Consider the following 15,385-nt stretch of genomic DNA (forward strand, 5'->3'; position numbering starts at 1 on the left):
GAAATTTTTTTATTTTTTATTTTTTATTTTTTAATTAGAGATATGTTAGGATTACATGTATGTGAGGCTTTGAAAAACAAAACAGCAAAATTTAGTTGTGTGAAATTACATTTCTGCCCCATATTTCTTATTCATGTTCTATTTTAATTATAGGGTTAAACTGGTAATTTCATAAGGTTTTGGTTGTCAATGAGTGTTTTACTAATTAGTAGAGATAAAAAAAGAAACTTGATACTGTATTTTTCACAATATCAACAAGCTTAAGAAAATTTTCACAAGGTGAGCCAAGAATTTTCGTTATTAAACAAATGCACATGTTAAAATTCAAACAAATCCAAAATTGTACATGTACAAGAAGTGATGAGATAAAGGATGTAAGAAAATAGATGGTTTGTAAACTGTATTATATAAGTTTATATAATTAATTGAGAGAATTCGGATCAGTGAGTAAATATACAGTGGACTACATTCGAAAATCAATAAAAATTACATGCAAATTTTTATATAGCCAGGGTAGCCCTTAACGTGGCTCCTCCAGTGATCACATCTTCAATAAGCATTATCTACATTAGCGGAAGAGGGTGGGATTAGTCTCATAATGAGCTAGCAATAATGTGAGTCAAATTCACCTTTGACAATAATCGAACCTAAGTCTTCTCACTTACAAGTGAAGAGAAATACCACTAGACCGTAGTACTAAGTGTTTTCTTTCTTTTTTCCTTCTTAAAAGACTAATATGTATACCATTTTAATTAATCCTAGGACAATTTGATCAGTTGGAGTCTGACGCAGTTTAGGATTGACTCCAACTAGAGACTTACTATCATGAACTCCGAAATGAGACTCGAAGGTCGAAATCCAAGTTGTTTTGTAACAAATTTAAAAGGTTTACTTGGCGACCCGTGATCTATGATCGTATTGGGGCTAACTCGAGTTACTGCATGCCATAATGAAGCTTTATATAAGAGTAGAATTTGCATTCCCGTAATGCAAATTGCGCATCTAGCATACACTGCATGGCAAGGTTTAAGATTAGGGTTTTTTTTGGTAGATGGGTTTAAGATTAGTGTTTTTTTGGTTGATGGGTTTAAGATTAGTGTTTTTTTGGTTGATGGGTTTAAGATTAGGTGAGCGCAGTTATTATATATATGTTTCTACTAGAGCATGTATAAAAACCCCTATACTTATTACACTTGGTACATCGGTCTGTGTTCCTGACACATTGAAAAATCTCTCGAAGTTTAACTAGAGTTTTGAAAACATTTTTCCTTTTGCTCCACAATAATGTTGTTTTAATTAATTACGACGTGTGTTTGTGACCAAATAATAATATATTCCTTGCCACATTCTAAATTGCATCCAGACTAATTGTTTTTGTTTGGGGAAAAAGAAGTTTGGAAGCTAAGGGTTGGAAATGTATTCCCCTAAGATACACAGGGACAGGGTGATTTGCAAGACATTCCATCAATACTTTCACTTCAAGTGCATACAAGTGTCTAGTTATATATCCATCCATTAAATTCAAATCCTCTCCATCTCCCCCCTCCATAATTCAATCAGAAAAAATGAGTCTCAAAACCACTTTCCTAACATATTTTTTTGCCATTTTTGCAATTTTATTGGCATCTCGAAATCTCATAAGTATTCCAAAATCGTCATCCCTCAAATACTTTGTCAACCTTAGTGATCTCAGCACCTCATCCTCAGTGCCCAATATTATTTCTCTTCTCATCCCACAAAACATATTTGCTAGGCATCACAAAAAACATGAGGATGGGGGAAAAATAGGATCCATTTGTGATGGATTTCCACGTGGTTTTCCTCCTCCAGACACCAACACAACCTCCTACCTTTGTGTTGATCGAAATGGGTGTTGCAATTTCACATTGGTTCAAGCAGCTGTTGATGCAGTTCCAACTCCTAGCCCGAAGAGAACAATAATTTGGATTAATAAGGGCATTTACTAGTAAGTTAATTAGCTTTTCAATTCCTTGATTTCCAACTCTTTTTCAAATCTTTAATACTTAGACCTGGTTTGGTACTGAGGTGATTTTGAAAAAAAGCTGGTATAAAAAAAATCTGGAAGCTGTTTTTGTGTTTGATAAACATTCAGCTTCAGCTTTTTTTCACAGTTTTGGGTGAAAAAAAGCCAAAAACAAGAAGCTGCAAACCCAGCTTTGAAAAATCGGCTTTTTTTCACATCTGTTTTATATAAAAGTTTACCAAACACTATAATACTGTTTTTTTTTTTTTTTCAAAAGAACTTTTACAAAAAAGTTTACCAAACACTCTGCTGCTTTATTTCACAGCCGCTTATTCTCACAGTACAGCAGAATCAATTTTTTTTTTCAAAGCACAGCAATACCAAACCAGCCTTTTGTCTTCTCATAATTGATATTAATGAGAAACACGCAAAAGAATCAAACTATAGAAAAAAATCCCTTCACACAAACTTAGCGTCTGAACGAGGGGCCAAACATACGTTGCCGCCTCAGATTTTTTAAGTGTTTGACAAACCTATATATGAAGAACTCTTTATTTTTATTTAGAGTTTGATCATTTATTTTTGTCCACAATGTAATTAGTGAGAAAGTCACGGTTCCAAAAACCAAACCAAATATAACATTTCAAGGACAAGGGTATGAAACGACCGCAATATCATGGAACGACACAGCCAATTCATCGCATGGCACATTTTACAGTGGCTCAGTTCAAGTTTTTGCTGACAACTTTGTTGCTAAGAACATAAGCTTCATGGTGAGCAACACAGCGTAAAAATTGCATCAATCCATTAATTTTATGATTTATTATTTGTTTAATACAGATATTAACATGTCCAAATGGAAATTATGAAACAAGAATGTGGCTCCAATTCCGAAGCCTGGAGATGTGGGAGCTCAAGCTGTAGCGATCAGAATATCAGGAGACCAAGCAGCATTCTTGGGTTGTGGGTTCTTTGGAGCTCAAGACACCCTTCACGATGATAGGGGCCGCCATTACTTTAAGGATTGCTATATCCAGGGCTCCATTGATTTCATCTTTGGCAATGGAAGGTCATTGTATGAGGTAATCCTCCTCATTTCTGATATGGAATTTTGTTTAATCCTGTGATTGTGTGAGAAAATGCTTTGCGGGATTTCTCTTTACTTGCAAACCACAGTTTGACACATACAGAAATAATTCATTAAAATCACAAAACAGAAAGTTCTTTGCACGACGGCTATGATTTGTTTATACAAAAGAATAGCTCCTTCATAGCAAAGAGCCATGTACTTTTTTTCATACATAAGTAAAATTTTTATGATGAACAGATATATAAAACTACCAAATTAACCAGTGTGCTTCTTGGACTGCTTGACACAGAATTGCCAGTTGATTTCGATGTCAAACCCAGTACCCCTAGGAACAAAGAGCATAAACGGCGCGGTAACAGCGCACGGCAGAGCTTCCAAGGATGACAACACTGGCTATGCATTTGTCAACTGCTTTATTGGAGGGACTGGAAGAGTATGGCTGGGTCGAGCATGGAGGCCTTTCTCTCGAGTGGTTTTTGCCAGCACTACGATGACTGACATTATAGCTCCTGAAGGGTGGAATGACTTCAATGATCCAACAAGAGACCAGTACGTAAACATTACTACAAGAGTTTTGATAGCCATTTTAGATCAAAAACTCAAAATTGAAAATTTGTTTGGTAACGGTTTTCAAGTTTTTTTTTTTTTTTTTTTTTTTTTTCAGACAGACGAGAGCGTTAATGGATTAAATTATTAGTTGTGAGGGGGAAGGAGATGGGTGGAGATTGAACTTGTACCAGAGTGGATAAGCATGAATACTTTTAATCACTGCGGTAAAACGCCATCTGCACACCTAAGACCAACTCCAATGATGGGCTAAAAGCCAAATTACCCTCCAAAATTTCCCCCCAAACCCACTCCAACCCAAGGAGAAATTTTGAGCTAAATGCTAAATGCTAAACCAATGCCAAATTCCCCCCGAAATTTAGCCAAGAAATCGGGATGGACTCTACCCAATATTTATCGGAATTTAAATTTTTTTAGATTAAAATGTTCATAAAATTAATTTACGATAGTCTACATATTTATTTAAAAAAATTAATTTAACAAAAAAAAAAAGCCTAAATTCATTATTTAATAATCCGGGCTAAAATTTTAGGGTAAAACGGTTGGAGTAGAAAAACTGTTTTTGGGCTAAAAGCTAAAATTTTCGGGCTAAAAAATTTGACTTTTAGCCCAACCATTGGAGATGTTCTAATAGTTTTCAAAAGACCCCTCAATTAATCAATATTCATTTTAAAAACTGATAATTTGATTAATCACAAAAATTAATCTAATTGAAGTATTAATAATTTGTATAAATGCATGCAGGACTATTTTCTATGGAGAATACAATTGCTTAGGTGCAGGAGCAAATATGAGCTTGCGTGCGCCTTATGTACAGAAGCTCAATGACACACAAGCTTCTCTTTTCCTTAATGTGTCTTTCATTGATGGGGGAGATTGGTTGCAGTCCAATATTAATTATTAATTAATTAATTAGACTCTCTTTTGAGTCTTTTTCTTATCTCATCCAAATGTAATATCGTGATTAATTGTTCATGCTCTCATCAATGTACATGACAAACATTCTATCAAATAGGAACATGATTCATTGACTTGCAATACTCGACAAATAAGGACACGCCATCATTAGGTCTCAAAATGCATCAATTGAATTTGACAAGCTAAAGGAGACGGAAACACCGTCTAGTACACCAATTTGTATAAATAAGTGGTTGAATTTGAAAAAAAAATTCCAACCACTTTGTATAATGATACTTAATGTACCTGGTTGCGTTCCCAGCTCAATTAAAATTACTCTACATATAGACTACTTCAATGTCACCATTCAAATAAGTTCGGTGCGATTCAAGGCCTCAGGTAGAAGGGTAGGATCAAATCGAATATAAACCTCCGATACGAAATAAATATTCTTAATTATTTAAGTTATAAATTCATTATAAGGGTATCATGTTCTTTTTATATCATTTGCTTTTATGTTCTTATAATAACGGGGAAATGAATCATCTCCTGATCCATTCCTCCTAATCTATCAAATTAGGAAATCCGTGCTGTTGAAATTTGATCCAACGATTATAAATAAGGGCCCACTTTAAACATTATAATAGTTTCAGCCCTTGAATCAATTTTTAATGACACGAATTCTCTGATTTAATGGATTAGGAGGAAGGGATCTGAAAAAGGATCCCTTTCCCAATAACGGGGTATTGTGTCAGTATTTTAACATATAATATTAGGTCATGGTGTAGACATCACCTGATCGGGGGTACGTGGCCTTCTCAAATTCTTAAGATAAAATAGTTTTACTAGTCCTTGTGCAAAACTTACGAATTTCTTTTTAAATTCTTAAATGTTCCCTCACTTCAATTGTTTTCTCTTTCACGCTCACGTCTAAATTCTGTGTGTTTTATATCCTTTGTTAGTATAGAGAAGTGATAAGAGACTCAAACGTGGAGCTCTTCAAAAACTTTCTACCATTTTCATAATTCAATTTTCGTGTCAATTTTATAAAATATTATGTCAAAAACATAAGGTGACAAATAATTCATAGAAAGTCATACTTTTGAAAAAAATCTCTTTATCATTTCTCGTTGTATAAATGAGTGTTTCATTATTCATAAAAGCAATATGAATAGACAAAATTAACGCTTTCATAAAGATTAACCTAATTTGTAACACAAAAATCTTGAACTTTAACAAGTACCCATTCTTTCTTCAGTTTCCAACTCCATCTTAAGAATTTCCAACTCCGTCTCTAGATTACCTTCACAACGCTACTAATATTTTTCTCGAAAATTCTAAAATTAGCATATACCACTTAAATTCCCCGACCGTACGTAATGCCTCGATCGCGTAATAAATAAATAGGCATGCATTTTTGAAAGATGCTATAGAATTTAACTTCACACCAAGATCATGGATCCTATCCCTATGCCTCACTTTATGTGGAATAAAAAGCAAATTTACCTTTATGTCCTTTGCCGCTACGAAAAAAACAGAAGAAAAAGAAAGTAAAGACAAATAGGAAGGGCACGCGGAATTACCGCGTATTTTCTGAGGTTGTACTGTTTTACCAGGGGACGCACAACAAATATAGACGGCGAGTGAAAGGTGAGGAGAGAGAGGGAAGCAGCAGAGGTCGCGGTGGTAGTGGCGGAGGTGGCAAATTGGTAAGTTAAAAGCCCAAACTCCATTTTCTTAGTGGATTCGGATGGCAGAGGTCGAGCCCAATCATACTAACGGCACCAGCAACGGCAGTACCAATTCGAATTCCAACCCCGCCGATCAGCCGGACCGCCTTGTTCGTGTCTACGCCGATGGGATCTACGATCTCTTCCACTTCGGCCACGCTCGCTCGCTCGAGCAGGCCAAGAAATCGTCAGTCTTTCTCTCTTTCTCGAATTCGAACTCATCATTTACAATTGCTGTTTGTTGCTTTGATTCTGTGTTTTTCTTCGCTTTTGAAATCTGGGTTGCTCTTATTTCCGACCATTACTTCGTTTTTTCATGAATTTCGTAGCTTTTGTGTTATTTGTTATCTGGGTATCTTTTATTTTGTTTATGCTGTGAAATTTGCTTTGTTCTTCATTGATTTCTGCTCTGTATATTGATCAAATATCTGATGATTAATCTTGTTTTGTATGCATACATGCTTTTTCATTTTGGTTAATTTTATTTGTTTCATATAAGACATAAGTTCGTTGGAATATAAATCTTCAAGTATTTGGATAATTACAAAGATGCTTCCTTGGTTAAAACTTGTAAGCTATCTTTCTAGACACTATATCAGGACTAGAAACCGAGACATACGGTGTCGGGCGTAGCTTTTTATCTGGTTGTTTTTCTGGTACTCTTTCTCCAATTTTATGTCTTTGTTGCTGTTAACTTGTGACATTGATTTGTGCCATGCTTATACACATTTTCTTATGAGTTCGAATTGCAATTTCAGGTTCCCTAACACCTATCTCCTCGTCGGTTGTTGTAATGATGAAACCACTCACAAGTTCAAAGGCAAAACTGTCATGACAGAGTCTGAACGTTATGAATCTCTTCGCCATTGCAAGTATGGATGCCCTCTCTCACTTCTTCTCCCTCTCCACATTGTAATTTTTCCATATAATATTGGTTTTCCAGATATGTAGAGTTGTACTTAAAGCCATGATTTGTACACTCCATATGCATGTGTGTAATGTGTATTAATGACACAATGACATAATTTATGAGCTATGTGATCAAGACCATGAAATATGTGTTTTGTTTGCAGGTGGGTAGATGAAGTCATTCCTGATGCACCTTGGGTGATCAATCAAGAATTTCTTGACAAGCATGAGATTGACTTTGTAGCCCATGACTCTCTACCGTAAGGACACTTTATCCAAGTTCTCACCTTTGAGCTCCAGTGTTATGCTGTTTTGGTGACTTTTACTTTTGGAACAATAATAGTATTTGTATCGATAATAATAATTCTTCAGATTTGCTTGTATGTTTTTTCTTTTCTATTTCTCTAGTATGTTTCTCTTAGCATTCCATTGTTTTAAAATACATGGTATATCTTAGATCTTAATAGATTTAAAAAGTAAGTGCAGATTTGTTACAAATGACATTTATTATGAATTCTTTTGTACTTTGCATTTCTTGTACAGTTATGCTGATGCAAGTGGAGCTGGGAAAGATGTGTACGAATTTGTAAGCTCGAGACAAAGTACTTTTCTTTTGTTTTTATTTTTCTTCTTTCCTTAACCTATAATCCGTTGAGTGGTTCCTTTCTTATAGGTCAAAGCCGTGGGAAGGTTTAAGGAAACAAAGAGAACTGATGGAATTTCAACATCGGACATTATAATGAGAATTGTAAAAGATTATAACCAGTATGTGTTGCGTAACTTGGATCGTGGATATACAAGAAAAGAGCTTGGTGTTAGTTTCGTGAAGGCAAGATTCTTCTTGGTTTTTTAGTTTCTATTTTCTTACTATGTAATATGGTTTTGTGGGTTCTTGATTCTTGTTCCAAATTGACCTACCTTTTGAGACGGCAAGTTTTCCATGGTGAAAAAACTTATCTTTCTGATTTTGTTTGATATAAACAGGAAAAGCGATTAAGGGTGAACTTGAGATTGAAGAAGTTACAAGAGAAAGTGAAGGAACATCAAGAAAAAGTTGGAGAGAAGGTATGTCTTTCTCATTTTACAATATATTGTTGTGCTGTAATTGCAGGATGTAATGAGAGAATGAGCATGGACTTAATTGGGCTTCTTATCATAATTTACTGATTGCCAAGATTAAGAAAGAAGAGGGATGATTTAGGCATGAATTCATTTGTATAGTATATTTGGGTTGCCATAACCACAGCCATAATAATGAATTTCATTGCTGGTTTCGTTGTATCATGTTGACTTTGGATTACGGCCAATGACCCTGGAGGTTTTGAGGGTTCAAACTGGCATTTTACAGAGGAAATCTTGGGACTTCATTGCCCTATTGTTTGATTAGATTCTTAGTTCTTAACACTGCCTTTAAAATTGCATTTTCTTTAAAGAGCTGGAAACTCCTGTTCTTTTACCAAAGTCCATGTCTAGTTCCCAAACTCTTCTTGGTAGTGTCATGAAGTCACTGCAGTATGCGTTCTTCAATCTCCTTTCGAGGAAGTAGATGAATATTACGGTCTTAGCTTCCAGTTCCATATTATTCGTGTAAGCCGAATAAAAAAACAATGTCAAAGTGTTTTGAACTTTTACTTAACGAATAAAGCAAGATTGTCAAATTGACTTAAAGACAGTTTATTAATTAGGCAGTAGGATTGCCGAAGGAACAAAACTGCTAGCTACTGGCTACTGTAAACATTTTTGGGTGCCTGATTTGAAGTATACTTAAAGAAGTCTTATGACATTCAGTCTTCATGTACAAACCCACACACACGTACATTTACATGAACGAAAGGTCTTATCTTGAAGTAATAGATTCCTTTCTACCGATCTGAGAGAAATTACTTTTGTTCTTGCATTAAGCCATCACCATACGTATACTAATTACTATATTGTAAATTTACCTTCTCACCATCCAATAATTGTTTATGTTTCTTACTGGTGGATTTCTGACTCTGTATGCTAGTTTCAAACTGTTGCTATGCATCGTAATGAATGGGTTGAAAATGCTGATCGCTGGGTTGCTGGATTTCTTGAGATGTTTGAAGAAGGTTGCCATAAAATGGTAAGGACAATATATGCATTACCAATTACATATAGACTGATATTTCTACAAGTAAAAACTGCCTCAATCATTTTGGTGTGGGATTGTTTCAGGGGACAGCCATCAGAGATCGAATTCAAGAGAGCTTACGAGGGCACCAGTCGGGAGAAAAATATCTGCTGGAAAATGGTAAGGTGGACAGTGATGATGGACAAGAATATTACGATGAGGATGATGACGAAGAATACTACGACGATGAAGAATACTATGACGATGAAGAATATTATCAAGAGGTATACGGGAAAGATGGGAACAATGGGAACGAAAAGGAGAACGAAAAGGAGAAAAAGGAGGATGTGAAAGTAAAGTAGTAGGTTGGTATGGAGTTCTGTACAATGGTATAAGGTTGCGTTTGATGATGATATATGAATTCGCTGCGGTTGAGAAGGGGAACTCGGTCGAAACGTTTGTTTAGTGTAATTCCGGGTTTTTTTGTTCATCGCCAGCGTGCTTAGAACTTCATTACATGGGACATGGTCATACATGATGGTGCTATTTGCCCCTGCGTTTCTGCTTACATCTTGGCCAACTTGAACTTGTGTTGAAAAGGTTTATGCCGATGCATAGTCCTAAGGATTTGTTTGGTGTTTAGGATTGAATTGGATTGGATAACTAGATTTTAGTGCATGTTGATTGAAAAAATGGATATCAACCTCTACACTTGTCCAAGTTAGTGTTTGGCTTCTCTTCTACACTTGTTCACATCAAAGAACGAAAATGAATTAATTGTGAAAGAACGAAAATGAATTAATTGTGAAAGAACTTGTTCTAGTCAATCCTATAAAACGGTACAAAAGAGGTTGAGGGTGTATTTTTGTGCACCATCATAAATTACGGTGTATGCTCATCATACACCTAATCAATTGACACGTGTCATTTCACTTAACTTTGGTTAATTTTATTTTATTATTATTTTTTTAATTTGAAAAGTAACAGTGTTACATATCCAACAACATATGCTCCTGGTTTTTAAAAACACAATTTTTTGCTTACAATGCTGGAGAAAATGATACGTTAAGTTTATGTTTGTTTTTGTAAAAATTCATAAAATCGACAAAAAAAAAAAAAAAAAAAAAAAAAAAAAAAAAACTCGAGTAGCTCACAACTTATGTGAAAAATATGAATGTAGAATTTTCACATAATTTTTTGTGTGCGCAGTTACAAAAGTGTTAAAATCATCTCTTTGAAAGTGCCTTGTGCTCTACACGTGAGAGTTTTGTATAATTTTAAGTTGAAATATTTAAACATCATAAAGAGTTAGGGATGAAGATTTTAACAGTTAAATTCATTCTACGAGAGAAGGTTTTATAACATTTTTTTATTCTTCAGAATTCCGCATAAGAGAAAATTGGAGTAATGGTCTTTTATTTTGGTTATTTGAGCTTTTGGTTTATGAATTCAAAATAAGTGGGTATCAATTCCCGAATTTGTTATAATGTAGAGTAATGATTTTTTGGTTAGCTTGTTTCCACATTATAACAAGTTTAGGACCCAATACTCAAATTTTTAGGTTAGAGACCAAAGCTCTAATTGGGCCAAAGTTTATGAATCACTGCTCCAATAAGCTCTTTCGCATAACCAATGAAAAACCATGATTAATAGTTTTGTAAAAGATGAGATTGTTGAATTTTGGCAAACTCTTTTACTTACACGCAAAAAAAAAAAAAAAAAAAAAAAAAAAAAAAAAAAAAAAAAAAAAAAGAAGAAGAAGAAGTTAGAAGTCATTTGAAAAATGGTCTTAATATTAACGATAAACTCTAAAAGATCCAATTATATGATAACAAAGTCTACAATTTACTCTTACAATATGCTATATTACAAAGTAAGAAGGTAATTCTTGGACTGTGGGTCTTTGGTCTTGGTTGTTGGAGCTTTTTTGTCGTCCCTCTCTAATAGTTTAATCAACGTTACAGGTTTCTTGATTTACTCGAAAACTTTGGATTATAGCAACTTGTACTTTTATATGGGGCATTTGGTTTCTATGCAATCAAATTTGGTTTGAGAGCAAGTCTGCTTCCTTGGATTATGCGAAGTGCTGGCTAGCAGTTAGGTTTCTTGACTCGACCCTTGTGTGTTTTTCGAGTGATAGCTTCTCATTTTCACCGTTGCCTATTTTCTTAGTATTGAGTATCTCGCCACTTTCTATTGTGGCTCCATCCTTTATTCAAGTCTACATCCTTTACTCTAGTCATCTGGAGGTTGCCAATGGCCGGGTGACTCAAGGTTAATATCGATGGGTCTTGTGCCAACAAACGTGATGGAATTGGGGGAATTTTTCGCTCATCGAAAGGTGGGGCACTTGGTGATTTTACATCTAACACAAAATTTGTAACTTTAGTTGTTGTAGAAATTCTTACTTTCATTGAGGTTGTGCGAATAGCTTGGGTAAGAGATTGGCAACATTTATTGATTGAAACAGACTTCATGTTGGTTATTCACTATCCTTTTAAGGCTCATAATGCGGTCTCGTGGTTTCTTATAGTGGATTGAAAGAATTGTCTTTGGCGGCTTTGACAAATGCTTTATAGGGAAGGAAATCAGGTTGCAAATGTTTTAGCTTTATCTAGGGCAGATAGTTATGTTTATTACTAGTGGTTTAAGGTTCCAAATTTTATAGCCTCTGGTCATACTCGTGACATTTCATTTTGTCCTTATTATCATTTTTGTTGATGGTTTTTATCTTTGCGATCCCTGGCAAAGTCTGTTTGGAGTATTGGATCAATGACTGATAGATTGCCACTTGTCAGATTACATAGGCAGTTACAAAGATAGCTTATCTTGTAAGCTGTTATTATTGTTAAGATTTACACTTTGTATAAAAGACTAAGTTTGTAAGAAAGGAGTCAATTAGTGTGAATGAAATATTCCTTTCTTCCTCTCTAAGAAATCTCAAGAATTCTCTCTCTCTCTCCGATCATCTTTCTCTCAGAGTTTATAGATTGATATAGGTTGGTTTACATGGTACCATTGCCGGAGAAAGCTTAACAGCTAGAGGTGATTGACCTTGGTGATTTGCTTCCGCTCTCTTGCTGATCTCTTCTATTCGTGTATTTTCTTGACCCTTTGTTGCCAAATTTTGCTTTTAAGGTTTGTCTTCTTCTCATTTCTGTGATTCTGTGTGTGCGATTCTCTGCACATAAGGTGTTTGATTGAAGTACTCAGAAAGATTTTCTCTCGGTTCTTGATTTGCAACTGCTATAATGGTGACAGCATCGCAATTACAGATCTTACAATCCCCAATTACATCCTTGATTTCATCAGTTTCAACCTCTGTTCCTTTGAAGCTCAATGACTCCAATTATTTGCCATGGCATTTTCAGATGCAATTGTTGCTTGAGGAGCACGGTATTGCTGGTTTTGTGGATGGGTCAACACCTTGTCCTAATCAGTTTCTTGTGACTCAATATGGGGATTCAAAGGTTGATTCTTGCAATTATTCAACCCGTACAGTTTCTGATGAATATACAATTTAGGAAGATGCATGACAAGGCATTGATGCAGCTGATTACTGCGACATTGCCACCTGCAGCATTGTCATGTGCAATTGGAAGTACTAGTTCCCAAGATTTGTGGACTAGGTTAAACGAGCAATTTTCAACTGTTACTCGCACAAGTATAATGGTAAAGACAATATATGCATTACCAATTACATTAGACTGATATTTCTACAAGAAAAAGTGTCTCAATCATTTTGGTGTGGGATTGTTTCAGGGGACAACCATCAGAGATCGAATTCAAGAGAGTTTACGAGGGCAGCAGTCGGGATAAAAATATCTGCTGGAAAATGGTAACGTGGACAGTGATGATGGACAAGAATATTATGATGAGGATGATGACGAAGATTACTACGATGATGAAGAATACTATGACGATGAAGAATATTATCAACAGGTATACGGGAAAGATGGGAACAATGAGAACAAAAAGAAGGATGGGAAAGAAACGAATGAGAAAGTAAAGTAGTAGGTTGGTATGGAGTTCTGTACAATGGTATAAGGTTGCGTTTGATGATGATATATGAATTCCCTGCGGTTGAGAAGGGGAACTCAGTCGAAACGTATGTTCAGTGTAATTTCGGGTTTTTTTTTGTTCATCGCCAGTGTGCTTGGAACTCCATTACACGAGACATAGTTATACATGATAGTGCTATTTGCCTTTGCGTGTCTGCTTCCATCTTGGCCAACTTGAACTTTGTGTTCAAAAGGTTTATGCCCATGCATGGTCCTAAGGATTTGTTTGGTGTTTAGGATTGAATTGGATTGGATAACTAGATTTTAGCGCATGTTGATTGAAAAAATGGATATCAACCTCTACGCTTCTCCAAGTTAGTGTTTGGCTTCTCTTCTACACTTGTCCACATCAAAGATAGAAGATGAATTAATCGTGGAAGAGCTTGTCCCAACCAATCTTATAAAGTGGTACAAAAGGGTTTGAGGGTGCATTTTTGCTCACCATCATAAATTATGATGTATGCTCACCATACACCTAATCAATTGACATGCGTCATTTCACTTAATTTTGGTTAATATATATATATATATATATATTTTTGTTTTAATTTGAAAAGTAACACAGTGTTACATATCTAACATATGCTCCCGGTTTTTTAAAAACAAAATTTTTTGCTTACAGTGCTGGAGAAAATGATTAAGTTTATGTTTGTGTTTGTAAAAATTCATAAAATCGACCCAAAAAAAAAAAAAGAAAAAAAAAAGAAAAAAAAGCGAGTAGCTCACGACTTATGTGAAAAATTTGAATGTAGAATTTTGACATAATTTTTTGTCTGCATAGTTAAGAAAGTATTTAAATCATCTCTTTGAAAGTGCTTTGTGCTCCACACATGAGAGTTTTGTATAATTTTAAGCTGAAATATTTAAACATCAATAAAGAGTTAAGGATGAAGATGTTAACAATTCAATTCATTCGACGAGAGAAGGATTTGTAACCTTTTTTTCCTTCAAAATTTCGCATAAGAGAAAATTGGAATAATGGTCTTTTATTTTGGCCATTTGAGTTTTGGTTTATGAATTCAAAATCAATGGGTACTGGTTCCCAAACTTGTTATAAGGTAGAGTAATGATTTTTTTTGGTTAGTTCGTTTCCACATTACAATAAGTTTAGGGCCCAATACTCAAAATTTTAGGTCGGGGACCAAAGTTCTTTAAAAAAAAAAAAATGTTAGAAGTCATTTGAAAAATGGTCTTAATATTAACAATAAACTCTAAAACATCCAATATATATGATAACAAAGTCTACAATTTATTCTTACAGTATGCTATATTATAAAGTAAGAAGGTAATTCTTTGACTGTGGGTCTTTGGTCTTGGTTGTTGGAGCTTTTTCGTCGTCCCTCCCTAATAATTTAGTCAGTGGTACAAGTTTCTTGTTCTATTCGACAACTTTGGATTATAGTGGCTTGTACTTTTATATGTGGCATTTGGTTTCTTCGCAATCAAATTCGGTTTGAGGGCAAGTTTGCTTCTTTGGATTATGCGAAGTGTTGGCTAGCAGTTAGGTTTTGTGACTCGACTCTTGTGTGTTTTTCGAGTGATAGCTTCTGCTTTTCACCGTTGCCTGTTTTCTCACTATTGAGTATCTAGCTGCTTTCTATTGTGGCTCCATCCATTATTCAAGTCTACATCCCTTATTCTAGTCATCTGGAGTTGCCAATGGCTGGGTGACTCAAGATTAATATTGATGGGTCTTGTGCCAATGAACGTGCTGGAATTGAGGGAATTTTTTGCTCATCGAAAAGTGGGGCACTTGGTGATTTCACATCTAACACAAAATTTGTAACTTTAGTTGCTGTAGAAATTCTTACTTTCGTTGAGGTTGTGCGTATAGCTTGGCTAAGAGATTTTAAATATTTATTGATTGAAATAGACTCCATGTTGGTTATTCACTATCCTTTTAAGGCTCATAATGTGGTCTCATGGTTTCTTATAGTGGATTGAAAGATTTGTCTCTGGCAACTTCAACAAATGCTTTATAGGGAAGGAAATCAGGTTGTAGATGTTTTAGCTTTATCTGTGACATATAGTTATGCTTATTACTAGTGCTCTACG

General features: G+C 35.0%; 2 protein-coding genes across 2 annotated transcripts; both read left to right on the top strand.

Annotated features, from left to right (window-relative positions):
• Window positions 1-1,565: 1,565 nt before the first annotated feature.
• LOC137738895 (probable pectinesterase 8) lies at window positions 1,566-4,545 on the top strand. The gene is made up of 5 exons (XM_068478367.1): window positions 1,566-1,966; window positions 2,586-2,757; window positions 2,860-3,066; window positions 3,364-3,623; window positions 4,386-4,545. Exons 1-5 carry the CDS (start codon window positions 1,566-1,568, stop codon window positions 4,543-4,545), a joined length of 1,200 nt encoding a protein of 399 aa, XP_068334468.1.
• Window positions 4,546-6,158: 1,613 nt separating this feature from the next.
• Window positions 6,159-9,987, top strand: LOC137739634 (choline-phosphate cytidylyltransferase 2-like). Its single transcript, XM_068479275.1, has 8 exons — window positions 6,159-6,455; window positions 7,027-7,140; window positions 7,342-7,437; window positions 7,721-7,763; window positions 7,851-8,006; window positions 8,162-8,242; window positions 9,183-9,281; window positions 9,374-9,987. Exons 1-8 carry the CDS (start codon window positions 6,289-6,291, stop codon window positions 9,629-9,631), a joined length of 1,014 nt encoding a protein of 337 aa, XP_068335376.1. The 5' UTR covers window positions 6,159-6,288; the 3' UTR covers window positions 9,632-9,987.
• The last annotated feature ends 5,398 nt before the right edge of the window (window positions 9,988-15,385 follow it).

Source organism: Pyrus communis, chromosome 7 (assembly GCF_963583255.1).
Source record: "Pyrus communis chromosome 7, drPyrComm1.1, whole genome shotgun sequence".
Lineage (NCBI taxonomy): Eukaryota > Viridiplantae > Streptophyta > Magnoliopsida > Rosales > Rosaceae > Pyrus > Pyrus communis.